The sequence below is a fragment of the Cuculus canorus genome, chromosome 4 (assembly GCF_017976375.1).
Source record: "Cuculus canorus isolate bCucCan1 chromosome 4, bCucCan1.pri, whole genome shotgun sequence".
Taxonomy (NCBI): Eukaryota; Metazoa; Chordata; class Aves; order Cuculiformes; family Cuculidae; genus Cuculus; species Cuculus canorus.
This window is the reverse complement of record NC_071404.1, coordinates 44,540,433-44,561,005: the sequence shown is the minus strand read 5'-3', so window position 1 is coordinate 44,561,005 and position 20,573 is coordinate 44,540,433. Positions and strand designations below refer to the sequence as shown.

Sequence of the window (20,573 nt, the reverse complement as noted above, 5' to 3'; positions counted from 1 at the left end):
GTGACATTGCATGTGGCAGATTTTCAAAAACTAACTCTGCCAGAGTAGAGAGCACATTGCCCAGAAAATTGTGAACTTTAATTAATTTGCTTCTTTAGTTGGAGTAGCTGATTTTATCCTTTGAGCTTTGGTTTAGGTTATCTGAGCCAGCTTGTTGAAGTAGTTAACATACTAAAATGCACACATGCAATTTCTGTATTATACTATAAATGTTTCCCAAACTGCTGTCTGTACCTTGCTGTGTATGTTTTTTATTTGGGTTTATTTTTCTAGGGTTTGTTTCTGGTGTGCTTTGGGCAATAGCCAATTGCTGCTGGTTCATAGCCAATCACTATCTCAGTGCTGTCGTCAGCTTTCCAATAATTACTGCAGTAAGTATATAAAAAAATAAAATCTGTGACTAGAATTAGAAGTGATGCATTTTTTTTCCTGCATTTGTGAAACTTAGTTGAAATGATGATGTGTCTAGAGCATTTTAATCAAGAGTATACGTTGCCTCTTCCTCTGCTTGTCTGTGCTAACCTGTAGTTTTTTAGGAAGGTACATGACTGTGACAAGCACCATCTTGGTCCATGCTAATGATAAAAAAATAAAGAACTGAAAGTGTGAGTCTTCAGGTTATATAAAAGCCAAAGCTTCAGGTTATATAAAAACCAGAGCTATGTCAATATTAAATAGTAAACTGAAGTGATTAAGAAGAGAAATGTTTTATGCTTTCATCCCAGCAAGTACATTTTGTTCTGTGTGTTTTTCTTTGTGATTTTTATCCTCCAGCAGTCATTTTGCTTAATTAAGTCAGGTATTTTTTCTTGAACACACAGGACAGATTATGTATTGCTGAAAATAATATCCTTATGCAAATGAGGGAGAAATAGTTCAGCTGTTTTTTTCTGTTTTATTTTTATTTCTGATGCTTTACCTTTAAAGCACTATTAATTTCCAGAAACTATGTAAGTTTCTTCACTAGGTAAAAATAAATCATGCCTTTACTCCCTTGCCAATCTACAAGATGGTGTTGCAGAAGTGGATAACTTCTGGAAAATGAGAGTTCATAAATACCAAAAATAAAGTTCTGCTGAACAGCTGTTTTTTGGAAGCAGACTAATGAAACAACATTAATAGGGATTAAGCTTTGCCTCAAGATGCAGTAAATCAGAATAAAGTCTGCAGTATACAATGAAAGAAAAGACTTGGGATCATTCTAATTAGAAATTGAAGGATTAATGGAAAGCATCTTTAATAACTTAGTTATCAGTATGCCTAAAGGGCAAGGATATGAAATCACAAAATGAAAAAATTTAAGGACAGCACTGACGAGAAACTGCCTATCTGGACCACAGGTTCACAACTGCTGCTTTCCTTAATCCTAGCAAGAATTTAGGACAGAAACAATTTTTTTCATTTTTAAAATGCATTCCTCTTGCAGCATACATTGTCTAGAAAGTGAAATAACACCTTAGCTGTTATTCAAATAATAGTGGGCAATATCACTGGGAAACAGCACCCGCGGATACACTCAGCATGAGACACTGTTTCCTGCTGGCCTAAATCTGTGTCCTACCAGCTGTACTGAAGATGGAGAGAGGAAGATCACTGTCCAAACATCTGTCAGGTGTTTCTGAGAGCAGCTCTAATGGAAAGCATTAACAGAGCCAGCTTTTGCTTCATATTCAGATCATATTTTCTCATCAGTCATGAAAATTCAGGTCATTACTCCCACAGGAGAAAAACTATATTTCCAAGAGTGGCTGGAAATTATCGTTGTGTATCACTTCTTGCTGTTAGCTAGGAAATCTGTACGACAACAACACAGATAATCAGTAGTTTTTCCTGACCTATCTGTCTGTCTGGCTTTGTGTTGTGTCCAGATGCCTGTTGTACAGGAAACACATTTATGTTCCATTCTCTTGATATCATACTGAGGGATAAAATCAAACTTTGTCCAACTAGTTACTCATGCTAATAAAGGAAATGTTAGGAATATCCATGGTAGCTGCCAATAAACCTGAACAGTCCTCTGAAATGTGATAACATTGTGAACTGTAGTTTGGACTGAAGTAAGGTATATTACTTGGAGCCTACTAAAAGAATGTAAACAGCCCGTGCAGACTCCACAGTGTAATTTAGAAATAAATTGTGGCGTCTCTGAGAAAAACAGTCTCTTGCCTCTTTAGTCCTTCTTGAAGACTTTATTGTGTATTACTTCATAAAGATTTCAGTTGTGTTTATGCTTTTGCAATGAGTGCTGTAATTTTAAGGAATAGAAAGGCCTAAATTTGTTATCCAGACAAAATTCAACCACCCTGAGAACAATAATGACAAGGTGGCACATTTTAATGAAATGCTGTAATGTACATGAATCTTGTTCTTTAGGGTCCCGGCCTTGTTGCTGCGATGTGGGGAGTCCTTGTATTTAAAGAAATCAAGGTAATCTTATTAAGTCTCTTACCTAGTCTATCTTCCTTGTCTCTAACCCTAAGAACAGCATGACTTGATATACAACTGTATCTGTTAGGTTTTTGCCCCCTTACAGTTATTGCATAATGAAGCGGAAAGTCCTATCATGCAATACTAAGTTTTCCAGGAAAGATGGAAAACTGTGAATAATTCTTACAGGAATGAAGATTTGAATTCCATAATTGTATATGCAGCAGTGGGAGTAAATGAAGACTGTAGCAGGGCCAGGAGGCAGGATGCCAACCAAGCAGAGCCTGAAAATAATCTTTATTTGAGCCAGTGCTTTAAGTGGGTGCAGGGGAATGAGCAATTATCCTAATAATCACGTAGACAAGTAGACTCATCTTTTAGGGTCAGATTCACCAACGGAACAAAAAATAAGACAGAGTTTAGTTGCTAATTACAGTGTAATATAGAGATTCCTAAAGTGAAATGGCAGTGATTGCCTACAACAGACTTATTTACTGAATGTTACCATATATGGCAGAAACTACTTTTCTAGTGGAATTTGAAGCATTGAATGCTAGCAGTGTAATCCTCAGGTTCCCTTAGCTAATCTCTCCAGGATCCATAGATACCTAATTTGCCATTGGAGATCACCTTTCCCAATACTTTCGGTGACAGTGTAAAATGTGCTAGGCATCCTTGGATCAGGAACTGGAAGTTTTCTTTCTCTCCCACTGCGGATTAATATTGCACCACACCAGAAGACCATCATGTTCATTATCCAAATCTTTGTGACTCACCAAATCTTCCATCCTTTTCATACATTTTAGAATAGTCTCTGCGTAAGTGCTTATTGGTTAAAAATAATCTGAAAATAGTCAAAGTCCTTTAAAAGTGCTTTTAAAAATTGCTAATTTTTGAATATTTTACTGTCTGTGCTATCAATTACTTATATTAAACTGTTTTGAGAAGCAAATAGGTTACAAACACTATATTAAAAAAATTGTGTAAAAATTACCATTTCACATAAAGGATTTATTAATTTTGTCGTAAAATTAAACCCTAGTTATTTATTTCTTTTTTGTTGGTGTCTATTATGACAAAATGTTATTTTTCTTTTTCTTCTCCTTTGCCTGTCCAGGGCCTGAGAAACTACGCGTTACTCTCCGTAGCATTTTGTATCATTTTGGCTGGATCACTCTCCACAGCTTTTTCTAAAGTTTGAAAGGATCTTCTGGACCAGTAGATGGTGCTACTGTTTAGTATAATCAGAAAAGCAGTATTGGTATATAGCAATACATAATAATTTTCAGAATATATGTCCAACATTTACCCTACCTTGCTTCAGACAAGTGAAAAAGAAAACCTCTGCTAAATTTTCCCATTTGGCATGAAAGAAAACCTGGAAAAGTTTATTTCTGCATTTCTTGGAACAGTAAGAATATCAAAGGACTTCGTTAAATAAAGCTAAGTGAGTTTGTAGTTATTTGTTTTCTGCTTCTGATACTAAACTTTATGTCATTGTAAATTGCAGTCCACTATTGTAATGGTGGCTAAAAGGTTTTAATTCCTCGTCTGTGATACTGCATGCATTTGTAAGCTGATTTATTTTATTATAACGCTCTGTCTTACTGACTTGAATATAAAATGTCTTAGGATATTCTTTATGGAACTGATACACATGAAGTTGTGAATCATAATTTTATTTAGAAACATAAGTCTATAAAGTCATCAGTTTACATTAAAATTTTATCTTCAGAATTTTGAAGGAAATACAGAAAAAAGGGTTGCTGTAAAATAAATTACTGCTGTTTCCTTATAAACTCTTTGTTAAGTTGCAAGAACATTACTTAGAAATCATGACCAGGATTCGAATAGTTGGGGAAGGTTGGGTTTTTTATTAAAGTTGGATGGAACTTATGCAAGTCAACATTACATTTCTGTTACTTGTGGTATTGCAATATGAGCCAAATACATGGTTCAAAGTTTGTTCCCAAATAATTTGGGGCATTTTCTGAATACTTACTTTTCTATGTAGCATATTCAGATCATATGAATTATGTTTGGCAATAGCATGAAGCATTATGCTAAAACAACCCAATCCTGTTCTACTCATAGCAAGGTCATCTATGTGTAAATCATTTCTGACAGTTGTTGTCTACTTGTTTCTTGAAAAAAAATTAATAAAAGTTAGGTTTCGTAACATTTTTAGGTAAATTAAACATCTTCTATCTGTCCTGCTAGAAAGCCCTAATATCCAAAGGAAGTTCCCTATGAAGTATGTTATGTCCATTGTTCTGTGACCACCACTAACCTGGAGAACTGTTTATTTTCTTACTCATGGCAGCTAACCTTTATACGTACAAAGCATGCTGTCTGAGCCTTTGCTTAGTCTTTTCTTCAGAATGTTAGATAAACCCAGCTTCTGCAGTCTTCCCTTGTTTGTAATTTGCTGATCATTTTTCCCGCTCTTTCCTGGACTAAGTGGACATCTGTCTAGAAAATGTAGACATGGCAGTCAGGATAAGAAAAGCAGCAGTAGAATTTTGATTTTTTTTACACCATTTACAAGCTCTATTCGTGTTTAGTCATTATAGTATGTCACTTTTGCTATCACAGCTTGATATTGTTAACACGTTCAGATGGCAATTGTAATTTCTTCTTTCTCCCTTCCACCCTTTTTTGTCTACTATTTGTTAGATTTGATCTTAGAACTCCTACTTAGCCACTTTTTTCCATCCCATATTGTTTATTCCTACCCAAGTGTCAGACTTGTTGTCTTGACACGTTTTTACCCACTTAAGGCATTTCTCTAATATTAGTCTGTATGTTAACACTCCCCTCCAACAAGTTGGCAGCGTTTTCCAGCAAGATGACATCCACTAGTTTAATAAACATACCCTCTAATTATTGTAAATAATTTATGAAAATATTGCATGATACTGACCTTTACTTTTTGGAACCTATTGCAATCCTTCTTTTCACTCTGACATGGAACAATTGATTATCCTTTCGAGTACAGTTTTCCTCTGTCCTACAATGGTTTTATTTAGATTGCATTCTCCCAACTTTTATGTAACATCTGATACAACTGTTCAAGCCAAGATACATGATGTATACCACAGTAATACCTGGTAGTGGAAAGAAAACTGGACAGCTTTCTTTCCCAGTATTCAAGTCAGACACAATTTCTTGACAGATTCTTGACTGTTAGTTACCTAGCCATTCTTCTATTGACTCACACATGGTTTTGAAATAACTTGAATTAAATTGGGCATTTATAATTTCCCTGGATATGTTCCCATCCTTCTTAAGGATCACAAGAACTTCTATATTCCTGGAATATAGCCCATGCCAGAAAATTACTGATAAACAAAAAATTGTCAAAACAAAAATATGGTGTTCTTAGATTCCTCTGCTTTACAGATATGCTTTAATACATCAGTTCTTTCCCAGTCAGTATTAGTTCTTGTGTCAGTGTTTGCAGTTGTGTTAACATGACTGTAATTTTTTCAAGTAATGCTGAAGGGAACAAGGGTGGTGGGCACTTCAGTTTATAATGTCATTGCTGAATAGTGGCATATTATCTCTTATTTCTACAGTTACTGACAACTAGACTTGTAACTCACTATTTTGCTAAAATAATTACAATACAGTATTTATAAAGATGGTGTTATTACACCATCAGTCCACTTCAATGCAGCAATGCAAGTGCTGAGGAAGGATCATCGGTTTAGTTTACTACTACTTGTAGGTCACCTTCTACATTTGCTTAAAGTCTGCAAGTATAGTCTACACTATTCAATGAGGTATCTCTTCGCTACTTCATGTTAAGTGAACTACTAATGCCTCAGTAGGGAAAAATGTGAGAAGAACCATTTCTGTGTGGGCTTGGACAGTGAACTAGCCTGCAGACACCACTGCTTCCAGGCTAGAACTAGCATTTAAGGAGCGTGTGAGATCCATGTTGCACAACAGGTCTTTCAGGCCCCGGACATCCCTAGGGCACCTTCAGGGGAGAACAGGAGCATGCAGATACAAAGGTCAGACATTCAAGAGATGTGAGAATGTATGGCATAATTAAGAAAATGAGCTCTGAAAACCAAGAACGCTATTTTAACACAGCAAAACTCTGGGAGGAAAAAGGACCAGGGGAGCAGATAAAGCTGCATGAAGGTGTCATGAGGTTTAGTGTTTTCTTGTCATCTTCTGCAGCTGGGAAAACCACAGTGCTCACTGAAGAGTCAACGCAGAGAAGCTGTCATGCAATTGCTGGTTGGCCTGCACCAGCTGTGCTTGATAATCTGCACTCCAGCTGTGCAAGAAATGAACAAGCAGGATTATTCAAGCCAAATTACTGTGGGACGTGCTTTACCCCTAAATTTGGCCACGTGTTTCCTTCCTTCACTACAGTGAAGTGCCATAGGCCTGGTCTACTACTGCAGTACCCTGAAGCTTTATTTTGTTTAGTGCTGTGAGTATCCTGAGTGAATGCAGTTTGGTTTTTTCAGATTTTTAGCCCTTAACTTTTAGTGACAGGACAAGCTGGTTGCTGGTGCTGTAGTGGAAACGTTATGACAGCTTAGCAAGCAGAAGAAAAAATTGTCCTGGCAGTTCCTGGTTTTACAGCCTCAGTTCAGACTGTTTTGCTTGCTGCGTTTGTTATTTGTTGCGGTTTTAAGAAAAATCAAAATGGGCAATGGGACCTGAAACTGCTACACCGACGCATCCCTCACTAGGGGATTGGCTCTGACTCATGGTTGTTCCAAAAAATGAATCTGGCTTATACCTTAGCAGGTGAGTGAGATGCGCTTACATTTATGGTTTACATTTAAACCATTACTACATGTTTCAGTTTGCTTTAACTGAAGAGTCTTTGTTAATGTTATCTCAAGTTTCTACTATCTCTCTTGAGGGATTCTATTAGGCTAATGTCTGGTGTGGACCCAGCCCCCATCTGCTGGATGTGATTACAAGGACCAGTTGAATCTTCCAGGACAGGAGCACCTCTACGTTTCCTGGTTTCTGTGCCAGATCATTGGCTTTCTGAAACAAACCAAAAAAAAAATAAAAAAATGAGATTCTGACCGTAGTGGTTGCCATGCAAGCGTATGTAGTTTGATGCAGTTCTCTACTCTATATTGTAAAGTTATTGGATGTACAAACTTAATTGCTGACTGCTAGGGCATTAATTAAAATTTTTGTTTGCAAAGGCTTGGGCATGATCTTTATTAAATGCTTTCTTAGCATCCTAATAGATATCCTATTGGATTTGTCTTGTCATCAGCAAAAAAAAAACCAAACCATCTCTTGCAGCTCTTTTCTGTGGAAAAATCCCTCGTGGTAATTCATCAGGATTTATGGTTTAAATATGTATTTATTCTGAAATATTTTCTTATTCTATTCACTTGGAATATATTGGATAAGTATGCCACTCATTTCTGAGATTTTCTTGTTCTTCAGTTTTTGAGTTTGAAGTAACACTGGTATTTCCTTCATGTTAAAATGCTGGATTAACAGATATCTGTTCATGGAGCTGTTTATACTAGAGTCTGGCAACAACTGAGTTTAATAGGAGAAAATTCTACAGCTAATTTAAATTATAATGGCTCTGTTTATGTCAGCATGTTTGTGTATCAGTGTAAGAATTAACACAGCATATTTCTAATTCTTCTTGCCTTTTGTGGAGGAGTGATGTAGGGTGAGTTAATATTTTTTTTTTATGTATATAACTGAACGAAAAAAAAACAAAAATAGGACCAAGGTGGAAGTATCACATTTCTAGGAGAAAATTATACTTTTAAATATTTGTTTGTGCCTATTTAATAATTTCTAAGACTACATATGAGCTTGCTTCAAGGATTTTTCTCTAGTAATGATTGGATGCAAAGTAGTCTTTAAAATACAGGTAAACTTGGAGTTTCCAAGTAGGATTTTTGTGCAGTGTTCAGAATGAGGAAAGCCCATGTCATCTTTTTAGATTTCCTACCTGTTTATTCCTTTCCATATTTTATTATCAATTAATTTTCTGAGATTTACTGCCTTTCTTCCAGATTTTTATTCCTTCATATTCTTACTTTCCAAATAACAATTATTACTAATTTAAATACATTAGTTCCTATGTCTTCAAATGTAAACAGTGAAAACTGGTATTTTTTTAATACCTAGGTACATTTTTATATTTCATTTATATAATAATTTTCATTTTCAACTAATATTCAAAATTGATTAAGTGCTAGTTCAACAGTCTGGCCCGATCCTTGAGCTTTCTTGCATTTGGCATGAAAATAAAATGCCATCCAAGACAATGCATGCTAGCAATTAGTGTCTTTTTTTTAAAACTTTTGACCTTGCTTTCAAATAGAAAGACTTCAGCAGACTGAAGTTTAATACTGTGTTCCATAATTACTGAATGACTGACAGATTCCTCTTTAGCTGCATAAAATGCTGATAGATAGTGACTATGAAGTATTTCAGATGATACAGCTGAAGTGATGGTTCTTATACTTTTTAAAAGAATCTAAAATATATTTTGTCTTTAAAGTAAACACTTCGCAATTCTTATGCCTCTTGGAGCATCAAAGGGCCCATTTGAGAGTCTAACCTGAGAGAACAAATAAGACTCAAAGGAAACAGAACCTGCATTAGTCCTGCTAGTATCAGTTATTCAGGCAGTTTGAGGCCACTGTGCATTTTCAGTTGTGTCAGTAACTCCTAAGGAGCTTAGGTTTTGTTATTATATAGGAACTAATACAGCAGTAATGAAATATGTTACACTTAAGAGATACATTAGTTATTTCCCATGCCATATTTCATGCTGTGGATCTTCTAAAATCATTTCCTGCAGAATTGGGAGACAAAACCATACTGTTCCCAAAGCCAAAGAAAGGAAAGGGTGAGGAGGGAAGAATGACTCTAACTGATAAGTCATTTTTCCTTTTTATTGGTTGCAGATGGAGACTGGAGGGAGGAGCACTTGTTCCAAAGTTGCAGAATGATAGCTGCTCCCCATCTGTATTTAAACATGTGAGCTTCGATCCTAGCCAAGGAAGAGCTCTAGGAATGCAGAGGTCACAGGCTCTTCACAAATCCAGCTTAGGAGAAGGGCTGAACTGGTGCTTTAACTGGATAGTAATATTTCACATCAAGTGCTGTAGTTCATTTTGCAGTTGATTTTGTGTACAATTGTAAGGTTGGAACTTGATGTATAAAACAATATCATGGTTTGTGCTCCTGGAGGCACACTGTGCTCGTCAAGTTCAAAGGAAATAGTTTAGACTGTTAGCTTGTTGCAAGTCATCCAAATGTACTTGGAGGGAGTATGCATAACCTCATCTTCAAATTCTGCTTCATATGTTTATGTCTAGCATTTTTAAGTGAAGTTGAAATTTAGTTCATAAATCCATGCAAAAGCTATTTCTAGCTAACTCTGTATGTGATTAAAAAATGTTCTCATTTGAATATTTTTAAACGTTGGTGACATTTCGTATTATGTAATGTTTGTAATACAAACAACAAGATATATCTTGCACTTGCAACTTGTGACTCCTGCAACATGCATTGTATTAATATTTTCTTGGCTTTCCAGAGGATAGTCATCATAAAACTTTCTTCTTGTGTTCTTCCAACTTTGCAGATGTTGAAGTAAAATGCTTGCCTTTTTTCCTTCTCCACTGATTATCCTTACAGTTTAGAGCCTGATATATTCTCTTTCATAACTTAGCGAGCACCAATCCATTCAATAATCAATAGTGAATTTCACAAAAAGGAGGGTAAGCCGAACTATGTACAAGGCATGTACAGTCTTATAGTTTTGGTGATATCAAGCCGTTCTATTGTATAGCAGATCACGGTTTTTGTTTGAAATTGCTTTTATTTTGCAATTTCCAATCTTGGTGCATTCTCTGCATCTCCTTTGTTTGAGGGAAATGGTGGTACCATCAAGGCAGACTGATCCAGTAAATAGACTTATACTATTGAATCAGGATTTCGCTTGTGTTTCTCATTATGTGGGTCATGTCAATTTAAGATGCTGCCACTACACAACTGTTTTCTGCTAGCAGACACCTTGTAGCAAAACCAGTGGATAGGATTGTGATTCCTATGTACTTATGGGCAAAAAAAACCAGCTACATTGACTTGCTGCTCTGTGAAAAGGTCACCTGAGGAAATTCTGGGAAGAATGAATGGCACCTCAGCCTGGCACATTGAGAAGAGTATGTCCCTGCTACTTTTTATCAGATTGTTGTGATAGAAATGCTGTGTCTTAAAACCCCTTTTTTCTTTTTGTTTTCCTTTGGTGAGTTGGTTTTGCTTATATTCTTACATGAAGAAAAACAATTTGCAAACATCTATGGATTTACTATGCCTTGCTAAGCTTGCAGATTTGTTTGCTGCCTGTCCTACTTTGCCCAGTTTCCTTGCCATTATAGATAGCATCTTGAGTTCACTAGAAATTCAAAATCTTGGCTGCTGTAAGCATGGTTTTTTGTATGATTTGTCCTTTATCAGCTATGCCTTAGACATTGTGTATTAAATATTCTCTGCTCTTTGTGGTTAGGGCTGTTTAAGGATTTGATGTGTAAAGTTTGGTGGTTTTTTTCAGTTTTAAGTCTTCATAATATGTCAGTATAATAACTGGAGCTGAAAATGCAAGAAAATATCCATTCCCTAACCCTCCATGAAATATGCCCTGACCAGTATTTGGAGACCTCTTATGTTTCTTTTATGAGAGAGGTCCAAAACAACGTGTTTGAACTCCAGCAAATGGATTTCTCTGTAGCTGGAATGCATAAAGGACTGCTACGCCATGAAATTGCTTCTGAAAATTTTAAAGGAAGAGACCACTTCAGCAAAACTATTCACCTCTGTCTTAAATTAATTTGTGTCTTCATAACTGGTGCTAGAAGCATTGGGTTTTACATTAGTGACAACTTGCTGATGGAAAACAATTCTGAATATCAAATTTTAAGGCTGCCATGTAAGCATTGCAAAAACTGTCACAGAGCCAAGTGGCTGAGTTGTGTGTATCTGCAAAATACAGTGACACTAAAAGCGTAAACATTGGTATGTGTATGTATAGGCATATAAGGATATATTCTAAATTTTATGCTTATAATTAAGATCTGGATATTGTTGCAAGTAGCTATCTGAAAAACTCAACTCAGTGAGTAGCAGCATTTGAAAAAATGCTAGCATGTTAGAAGTTATTAGACAGCAAATGGAGAAACATCCCTTTGCCACTGTACAGTTTCAGTTCACTGATTCCAGAAATAGATATATAATGGATTTTTAAAGTCATAAAAAAACAACATAATCTTCCCTTGTACAGAATAATGCCTTATTTAAGCAGAACAGGACTCCTTAACTTGCATTACAGAAACAAAATGTGAAAATAACTTTAATAATAATGGAGTACAAGAATTAAGAATGGTTAGTCACTGGGTTGTGATGCAAGGACAATTGAACACACAACAAAGTTCCTAGAGATGAGGTTTAAAAGATTGAATATGGTGACTTTTTCAAACAAGGCATTACTTGCATTTTGAAACTTATATTCAGAAGAGGTAGCATACTTTAGTATTATAAATAGATTCTGAAGCAATTAACAGAAGATGAGGCCATTTCTGAGTACCAGTCATGAGAAGTGATCTGAGTGGAACCTCTGACTTAAGCCCTTAAGCCACCTGATTTGCAGAAGGAGGTATTTCCTGATAGAAACATTTTAGGTCCAGCTATGATCACTCAAGAGTCTGGCATTTACAGGCTTCACCTATTCTACTGCATGCATAGAACACTTGATATTCACTTCATTAAGATGCTCATATAAATTCCATGGCTAGATTAAGTGTATAAGTACTCTTGCAGTGTAATTTTTAACAATTCTTGTTATTAGAATGCTCTCAGCAGCGTAAATATCATGGGTAGTACTGGCATGCAGTGCTTAAACTAGAACTTATACTTTATAATTTAAAATCATAGAATAGTTAGGGTTGGAAGGGACCTTAAAGATCTAGTTCCAACCCCCTGCCATGGGCAGGGACAAAAACCAGTGAATTAAAAGTCATAATTTTACTAAAACCTCTTAAGTATTAATTCTAACACAGACCCTCACACAACCAGAGGCTGTTTCTTACAGGTGTGTATAATTCAAACTGTACGGTGCCTATTAAAGGTTACGCTGTTTACATTGCATCTGCTGTGGCTTCTGACCTGCTGCTTACTGCACAGCAAAGACATTTCTCCTTGTGTGATCTCATGGTGCAGGCGGGGAGCCCTTTTGATTAGGGGTAAATGTATTTTTTCTTCAAATTCTGTCTAAATTTGTAATCGTGGACAAGCTAGTAGAAATACTGTGATGAGAAATATAAGCAGAACATTTATGAAGGACTTCCAGGAGAAGAATAATGAGCTTTTAATTAAGATACAGGAGACAGGCAGGAATGGTACAGATGGCAAAACAAACTAAGAGGAAGGTGAGCGTCTTTGCAGTGCGTGGTAGTAATAAAGTTAAAAAGTAATGAGGTTAGCATAACAGTTTCTCATTACCTGAGTTCAGGGGACTTTCAGCAAATCAGTGTGAATCTGGCATACTGAACTGCATGGTTTTGAGACACTGTTCCTCTCTGGAATTGATAATGCAGGGCATTGGTTTGCAGAAAGGCCAATGTTTATACTTGCTCCTATAGTAACCAGGGGCATCCTCCAGCTGGCAAAAAAGGGCCGCACCTTTAAGGGGGGGCGGACAGGACAGGAGACCCTAAACTGACCAGAAGACTATTCCATCCGGTACACATTGTACTTGGTATAAAACTGAGAGATCATGAGGGTCTTGCCCTCTTCTGCAATTGCCGATGTCCAGTGAGGACCTCGTCTGTCTGATTGCTCCTGATCCCAGATCCGTGGGCTCCTGAATCCAGTTGCTGAATCCAGCTCCCTTCTAGCCATGGACGCATTCCCTCATGTCTGCTCTGCAGCATTTGTGGTGACGTATAGTCATTGAGGGGTGGGCTGGGCTTGCAATCTCATATAGCTGTATGTATTTTATTATTTTCATCATCCTTGTTATTATAATTTCATTAAAAGCTGTAGTTTTAGTTTCCAACCCACAAGTCTTTTTCCTCTCATTTTCCTTTCCCTGGGGGTGAGGAGAATGGAATTGAGAGTGCAACTGCACGGTTTTAGCTGCCGAAATTAGCCAGGTCAGGGCTAATCTGTGACAGAATGCAACGAAGGCAATAGAGGAAGACCTGATAAATACAGAGTTTTTTAGTGTCTCAATGTGAAAGAGGATTATAGTTTCCTATCCCTCCAAATGTGATGAAGCTGGAGGACTGGTTAACTCACTCATTCCTCGCTTCATTAATTTATCTTCCGATTTGATTCGCTCTGCATCTTTTGTTTGCCTGTCTAACATGATGGCAGTTTGGTGCTGAGGCAGCGATTTCCATATAACAATTATGACTCCTATGTTTGCTGAAAGACATAAAGGGGTATTTTTAATATTACTAAATTTTATAATAGCTATGTAATTTTCAAAGACCAAAAAGGAGTTAAATTAAACTTTAGAAAGTGAGTAATACTTTAGTATCCTAATTCCCAAAGAGTCCTTAACATCATATCCTAAGTAAACAACCCAAAGACTAGTTTTGATGTAATTCCTACTTGTTTTAACATAGAAAGAGAGTTAAAGAATAACAATTTTTGGATTTTTGGCCAGGACAGTATGATCTTGCTCTGACTGTGATTAGATCAATGGCAAAACCAGCCTTTTCGAAGAACTAGCGTAGAAACTTTTATTGAAAATTAAAACAGAATTATAAAGCAAGCAATAAAAAGAATGTGCAGATCTTAGTTGTCCATTTTAATGAACAAGTTTCTGCAAATTGAAATTTCTTCGATATAAAACACCAGCACCAGAAATAGCATCATATGCAATAATAGAAGAATTGGTTCATAACTGCTTTCATATCTTATCAGATATTTGTTGAATGCATTCTAAGCTTTAATTTCTCATTGTTGCATAGTGAGAGTTAGGCCTTGTGCCTTACTGCATTAGTTATTCATTTATAAAACTAAAAATGAGATTACATTTACTGATGACTGACAATAAGACATTTTAACAAAAGAGAAACAATCTGAGGATATCACTATTAAAGGATCCATGATAAAGCTATGAGGAAATCTGTGCTACCAAGAGGTACCTAAGCTACCAAACTGCCTAAACCTCAATATAAATATAGATAGTTGTTTTCATTATATGTCAAAATAAACCCTGATTTATTAAGCTAAGAAAATTTCTATGTTTACCTTATTCCAGAATACTGCTACAACTTGAAAAGTGCCATTCAAAAAAAGTGTCATCAAACAGTAGGAGATTGAAAATCTTAGAAAAGTGGATTTTATTTTACTATGTCATCACTGTATAAGTAGCAATACAGTGTCATGGCCATGTTATAGTAATACTATAATAGTTATATACTGTACTAGTTATACACAAGAAAAATGTAATTAAGTAATTAAAAGCTCTTTCAGACAAAAAATTAAATTTTCCATTGGGGTATCAGATTGCTGGTACTGGTCAGTAATGTTTTGGGATTTAATGTGTCAGAGTAAATTTTCTGGTTTCCAGTTGTTTTGTTTTCTTTCTTGTACTGAGTGTGCTGTGTAAAACCTGAAGTGAAATAATCTTCAACATTGATTGTTATTTTCCTTACTAGAATAGATTTTCTTGATTCTTAAATTAAAGGAAATAACAGAAAACAATCATGGAGAAAAGACAATACAGTGACAGATGTTAGTTACTGTGCCTATTTTATAATCAACACAATTTATCTCTTGATTCTTGATCTACCTGTTCTGAGGACTGAACGATTAATATTAGCAGCTAGGTCAATTCTGCCTGAATTTTCCTGCTTGGATAAAGTGAAAATATACTAATACTGGAATATTAATCTATCAAAACATTAGATTTTGGAATTAGTCATAAGATACAAGTTACATTGAAGGCATTTTATGCCATGTCCTTTCAGCAGATTTGCTTTGATTTTTAGTGTCTAACTGCTAAGATTTAACACATACTTTCTCATTCAAAAATGTCATCTCAAGAAGAATATACACTGAGCTGCTGGCTCTTGCTTCAAAACTTTTTGAAGTCACAGTTTCCCAGATGTGTTCCTCTGCAGGATTTTCCAGTTCAATAACTAAGATTATTTAGTTCCATACAAAATATGACTTTTCAAGTATGTGTAAGTTACAAGTGCTCTTACAGTGAAAAACCTTAACTTCAGCAGGTTCTCATTAATGGAAAATAAGCAATTACGAGAAGAACAAATGCATTCCTGTCGGGAGTGTGCTTTAAACATACCTGTTTCTGATTTTCACCTCCATTCATCTTCACCCTAACTTCAGTTATACCATGAGCTAATCTTTTGTTAGTTTTTTGTTGTTTAGGACAACAAAAATGCACTGGAAAAATGTGAGAGTATTATTTAACTTAGGTGTGAACAGGGCTTGTGAAGTACAGTGTTGTTTCTTTAGCTACTAAGAGTTTAATAGGAAAGTATTGCAAAATCATCTGTTGAGGAAACAGCATTTTAGAGCTGCAGTCTCATAATATAAGCCCTGACAAAGGGGAAACTGTATGAAATATGCATTATCATATCATTCAGGGACTAGGAGAAGTTTCCTGGGGAAATTTAAACCATTACATGTTCAGAGGCCAAGGCAATTGGGGATGCCATCTTTGAGAAGAGATCACTTTCCTCTACTCTATGTTTTAAAGCAATTAATGGAAGAGATACAAATTAAATGCCATAGGTCTATGTTTCAAAAACTTCTTTTCCTCCTTCTCTTTTAAAGATCTTCCCACTTAGGTGACACTCCCTTAGGTTTTTATTTTACTTGACACAATGCCTTATTTCTTCATTTACACAGTACCTGAAGTTAAATTTTTGGAGTACCATAGAAGACTTCCTTGTATACACGTTCAAAATTAAATAGTAGTTTATTGCTCTGTACTTTTCAGATTTTTCTGATGTTAAAAATTACTTTATTGCAAAATATACATATATTTATGAAAAAGGAATAGAGATCGTTATCCCGATATTATTTGCTTTGAATAATTTATCTAATTATTATTACAAAGGGAAATACAGTATGTTTCTTACGTATTTCTTCTTAAAGGAATGTTTTAATTGTCTGCTGTGGTATAGAATAACTGTGCAAGAAGACTTGAAAAAGATATATAAAATTGCATAGATGGATTCAAACTTCTCCTGACCTTTTGCAAATCAGGGACACACCCATCTTCTGGGTTTAGGATCAAACTTCTTAGATGATCCCTCCTCCATGTAAAAAGGGATACCAACTTACTGATGTTGAATGTGCTTTTAAAAGAATCCTCTTTCTGCTGGTGCTGTTCTTAAACATCAAGGCATACTCAATGATTGTCACTGCTGTTGTTTCCAAAACTAATAATAAAAAGTAAATAAGACATCATCTGCAATATAAAAGGAAAAAAAAATGCTTGATGTACACTTTTTACAGTAATCTGCCTGAAAGATGAGTAATGTTAGATACATAAAAAGTAATTATTATTACTGCTTTAAACCCTGAAGATTAATATGGTAGGATTTGAGAAACAAATTTTAGTTTCTATTTCACTATTATAGTGAAATATTGATATCAGAGTTACCAAAATAAAAGGGTTTTTTTTAAACAGTGTTCTTTTCCACAGCTCAGTCTCTGACAGATAAATTTTAAAAATGCTGTATTCAAATGGGGAGAAACTGTTAGCTTTGAGTCATGATTTAAGACTTGGTAATCCAAATCAGTAATCTGAGTGTAATCAATGATAAGTAATCGGTCTTAAAATTCAGTAATCTGAGTTATAAGCAATGGCCTTAAACTTTATTCAGCCATACCTTTATCATGGGATCTATCCCATGACCACAGACTCGCCTCCAAGGTCCTGTACTCACTGAAGTCAGCAGCAATGTCATTGTTTTCATGAAAGACATAAAACATTGGGTCTTACTCACAAGTTTTTTATATATAATCTTCAGTCTTTTGTGATTAGCCAAAAGTGAGGCCAGTCTTCCAAAATAAGATGGTCAGTAGCTATTTTGTTGATGATTTTATTTGTAACTCTCATCAGATTTTGACATGATTTAAAGCTGGGAGAATCAGATGTTAATTTATGAACTGTTGAGTTTTCCAGTTCATCAGTCAAACTGCACAAGGTAGCTTTTGCATTCATCCATTGCAGGGCTGGGAAGGTTCTGTGTAGAAAAGTGTTCCAGGATCCTTTCTGTCTGCTGTGAAAACTCATAACCAGATAAGCAAATCATGAGTAGTCACATCTGCTCTGAGAAGCAAGATGACCGTTCCTTATGATTCAGAGCTGTTGTGCTGCTTCAACTTGTGTACCCTCAACAACCATCAAAATACCAGACCAGATACCTCACCTATGGGATAGCAAGGCAGAAGTAACACAGAAAGCCAAGTATTTTATGGCTTTTATGTGATTTTTTTACTTTAAAAATGTATATTTTGAAGGGATGAATAATTCAAAAAACTTTGTACAGCCTTTTCCATTAAAATGGAATATCAGAGGAGAGGATTACTTAAACCTGACACAAAGAAGAAATTCCTGGCATGTCACATTCTTTTCTAACGTGACATAAAACAATGTTTCATTGCTGTGGCTTAAATTGTATAGAAGGCTTAATTTGTCGAAGTTAGTTATATAGATAGATATTATTTCTTTAGGCTTTGAATTTAAAAAATAATTCACTGACATAATCACTGCATAGTTCTTTGATGAATATACTCAAGGTCTTCCAGCTGCATAAGCTTTAAGCATTCTACTGTAGCTTATGTCACAATGAGTCAGTCTGTCTGAACTGCACTTTATTTAGACATTTATTTCAGAAATGTATTCAAGGAATTTCTAAGACAGTAATTAAAAGTAAATTTTCAGGTTGATTCTTTCTTTCAGCTTCCAGCAAAATCTATAGTCAATATATAGTTTTTTTCTAACATATTGGAGCTAAAACATTAATTATAAGCACGTTTTGAAAGGTTAAAAACCACCTTATGAAGGTCAAATAAATAGAAACAGCTAAATGGGGAAAAAAAAAACCCAAATGTTGGAAATCAGAAGTCTAGTATGCTTTGTAATTCAATATTGGGTTTACATAGTATTTGGAACATCTTGTGGCACTGATAGTTCTGCATCACCACCATCACACACACTCCACGGGTTTCTATTTACCTCAGTGTGGTCAGAATTTTTGTAGACTCTGGCCCCTATAGTCAAAAGCAAATGAGGATAATTTGCCCAGTGAAATTAATTCAGAGAATAAATGCTATTCATAATTAAAACTAAGCCTTTCTTAAAAAATAGGCTGTTCTAGTTTGTTACACGATGATATTGTGTTGTCCAGAAAGATAGCATAATGCTCAGTTTTTATAGTGTGGTGTACGCAGAACAAAAAGCCACAACCAGACAGATTGCTCAGGCTAAAAAATCAACCAGGAGCACAAGGAGAATTTGCAGACTTGTCAGAAGTTCACGGACCATAGCTAGTCATCTTTGCTGCTGCCAGCCAAGATACTGAGCTTCAAAAACGTTGAAGTCTGTGATTTTCCTGACGAATATGTCAGGGGAAAAACTGGTGCAGCAGGTTTCTCATGCCTGTGAAGACCCCTAATTTGAAGTTTCCATCTCCCAGGGCACAAGGCAGAAGTTGATGGGGTTATACATCAGGAGCCTGATGAGCCACATTGGTAGAAGTTGGAGGTGGGGAAAGGGGATCACCAGTAAAAAAAAGAAATTAAGGAGAGATATCACATCCAATGTTTTTTTAATCCAGCAAACAATCAAACTCATTTTAATAATTGCAAATTTTTAGGGGAGACTTGTCACCTGAACTTAGAAACTACCAACTTACCTTTACTGGCCTCTTAAATTTTGAATTGTAATTACAGAAATAAGGTTTCTTTGTCTTGATACTATGTACATTATCAATTCCAGTTCTAGACAGGAAATCTTACTGAATTTAACTAACAAAAAATATGCTTTCTGCCTTAAATACACTATATGTCAGAGTTGGAATAAGTTTACAGCTACAAAATATAGTATCCACAGAAAAGAAAAGGGTAATGAATGTAATTCCTTGAAAAAAGAATAACTTGTCTGAACTCTAATAGTATACCTTCTCTATTCCATTAGTAAATCAGCAATATTATATGTGATACAGTTACATGAGTATGCGAATTTGCCATCGAGCATGCAAAATTCTGAAGACTTTGAGTTTCAACCATGCAGTTCCAGCCCTGTTGTTTTGTGGTGGTTTGAATTCGGCTGGGATTCTGTTACACCTTGTGTTCAGGGGCAAATTAACATCTCAACAATATTTGTAGATCTACAGAGTGATTCGTTGCCAGCTACAAAATCACATATTCCTCTGGGAAGGCTCTACATTGTTAAAGTGAAACTTGCAGGAAGTGCAACTGCTGAGATAATTATAATTTGAAAATTGAAGAGTAAGGATAAATTCAGTACAAACACAGGGAACTGAGGTTTCGAGACATTTAGTTGAATCCATGCATAATAAATAGAAATGCTGGCATGCTTATAATATTTTTTTTTTAAATCCAAATATAGAACAAACAAACAAACAAAAAACAAACCTGCACAAGCCTTGGCTGGATTAATATCATCAGGAAGGTAAGTGGCAAAAACAAGTATGCCTCCATTACACTAGGCAAGTAATAAACACAATCATCTTTCTCTCCTAGCCCATTATGTTTCTCTCTCAAAACATGGTTGTGTTTTTTTCAGAAACAGTGTATCTAGATGCACTATGGATCATTAGGAATAAAATAGAGTTCCTAAACTGATAAAGACAAATATTAGAGTAAAATTTTATTTTGGTAATTAAAGAATCATCAGTGCAGTAATGTTCCTTTTCCTGTTCTTAATGTTTGTGTCATAAAGATAGTAGAGTTTTCTCATTGGTTTTGAGCGTTTTAGAAAGCTCCCTTTCTCAGAGTTTTCTTAGATTTTAGTTTTCTGTTATAAGGTGAGTGATAAAATTAAGTCCAACGTTAAGCTGAAATTGAGAAGCTTATGAATTGGAGCTGTAGAAATGTTGAGTTAGGGT

At 35.5% G+C, this 20,573-nt stretch overlaps 1 protein-coding gene across 4 annotated transcripts in view; it reads left to right on the top strand.

Annotated features, from left to right (window-relative positions):
• TMEM144 (transmembrane protein 144) overlaps positions 1-12,989 on the top strand; it is a 34,269-nt gene extending 21,280 nt beyond the window's left edge. For 3 of the 4 annotated variants that reach the window (XM_054065106.1, XM_054065104.1, XM_054065105.1), the window contains exons 10-12: positions 274-371; positions 2,374-2,427; positions 3,545-12,989. In XM_054065106.1, the coding sequence (XP_053921081.1) occupies positions 274-371; positions 2,374-2,427; positions 3,545-3,628 (236 nt within the window). In that variant the 3' untranslated portion in view covers positions 3,629-12,989. The remainder of the gene's footprint in view (positions 1-273; positions 372-2,373; positions 2,428-3,544) is intronic. The other variant, XR_008449620.1, reaches the window with a different exon arrangement.
• Positions 12,990-20,573: the final 7,584 nt, after the last annotated feature.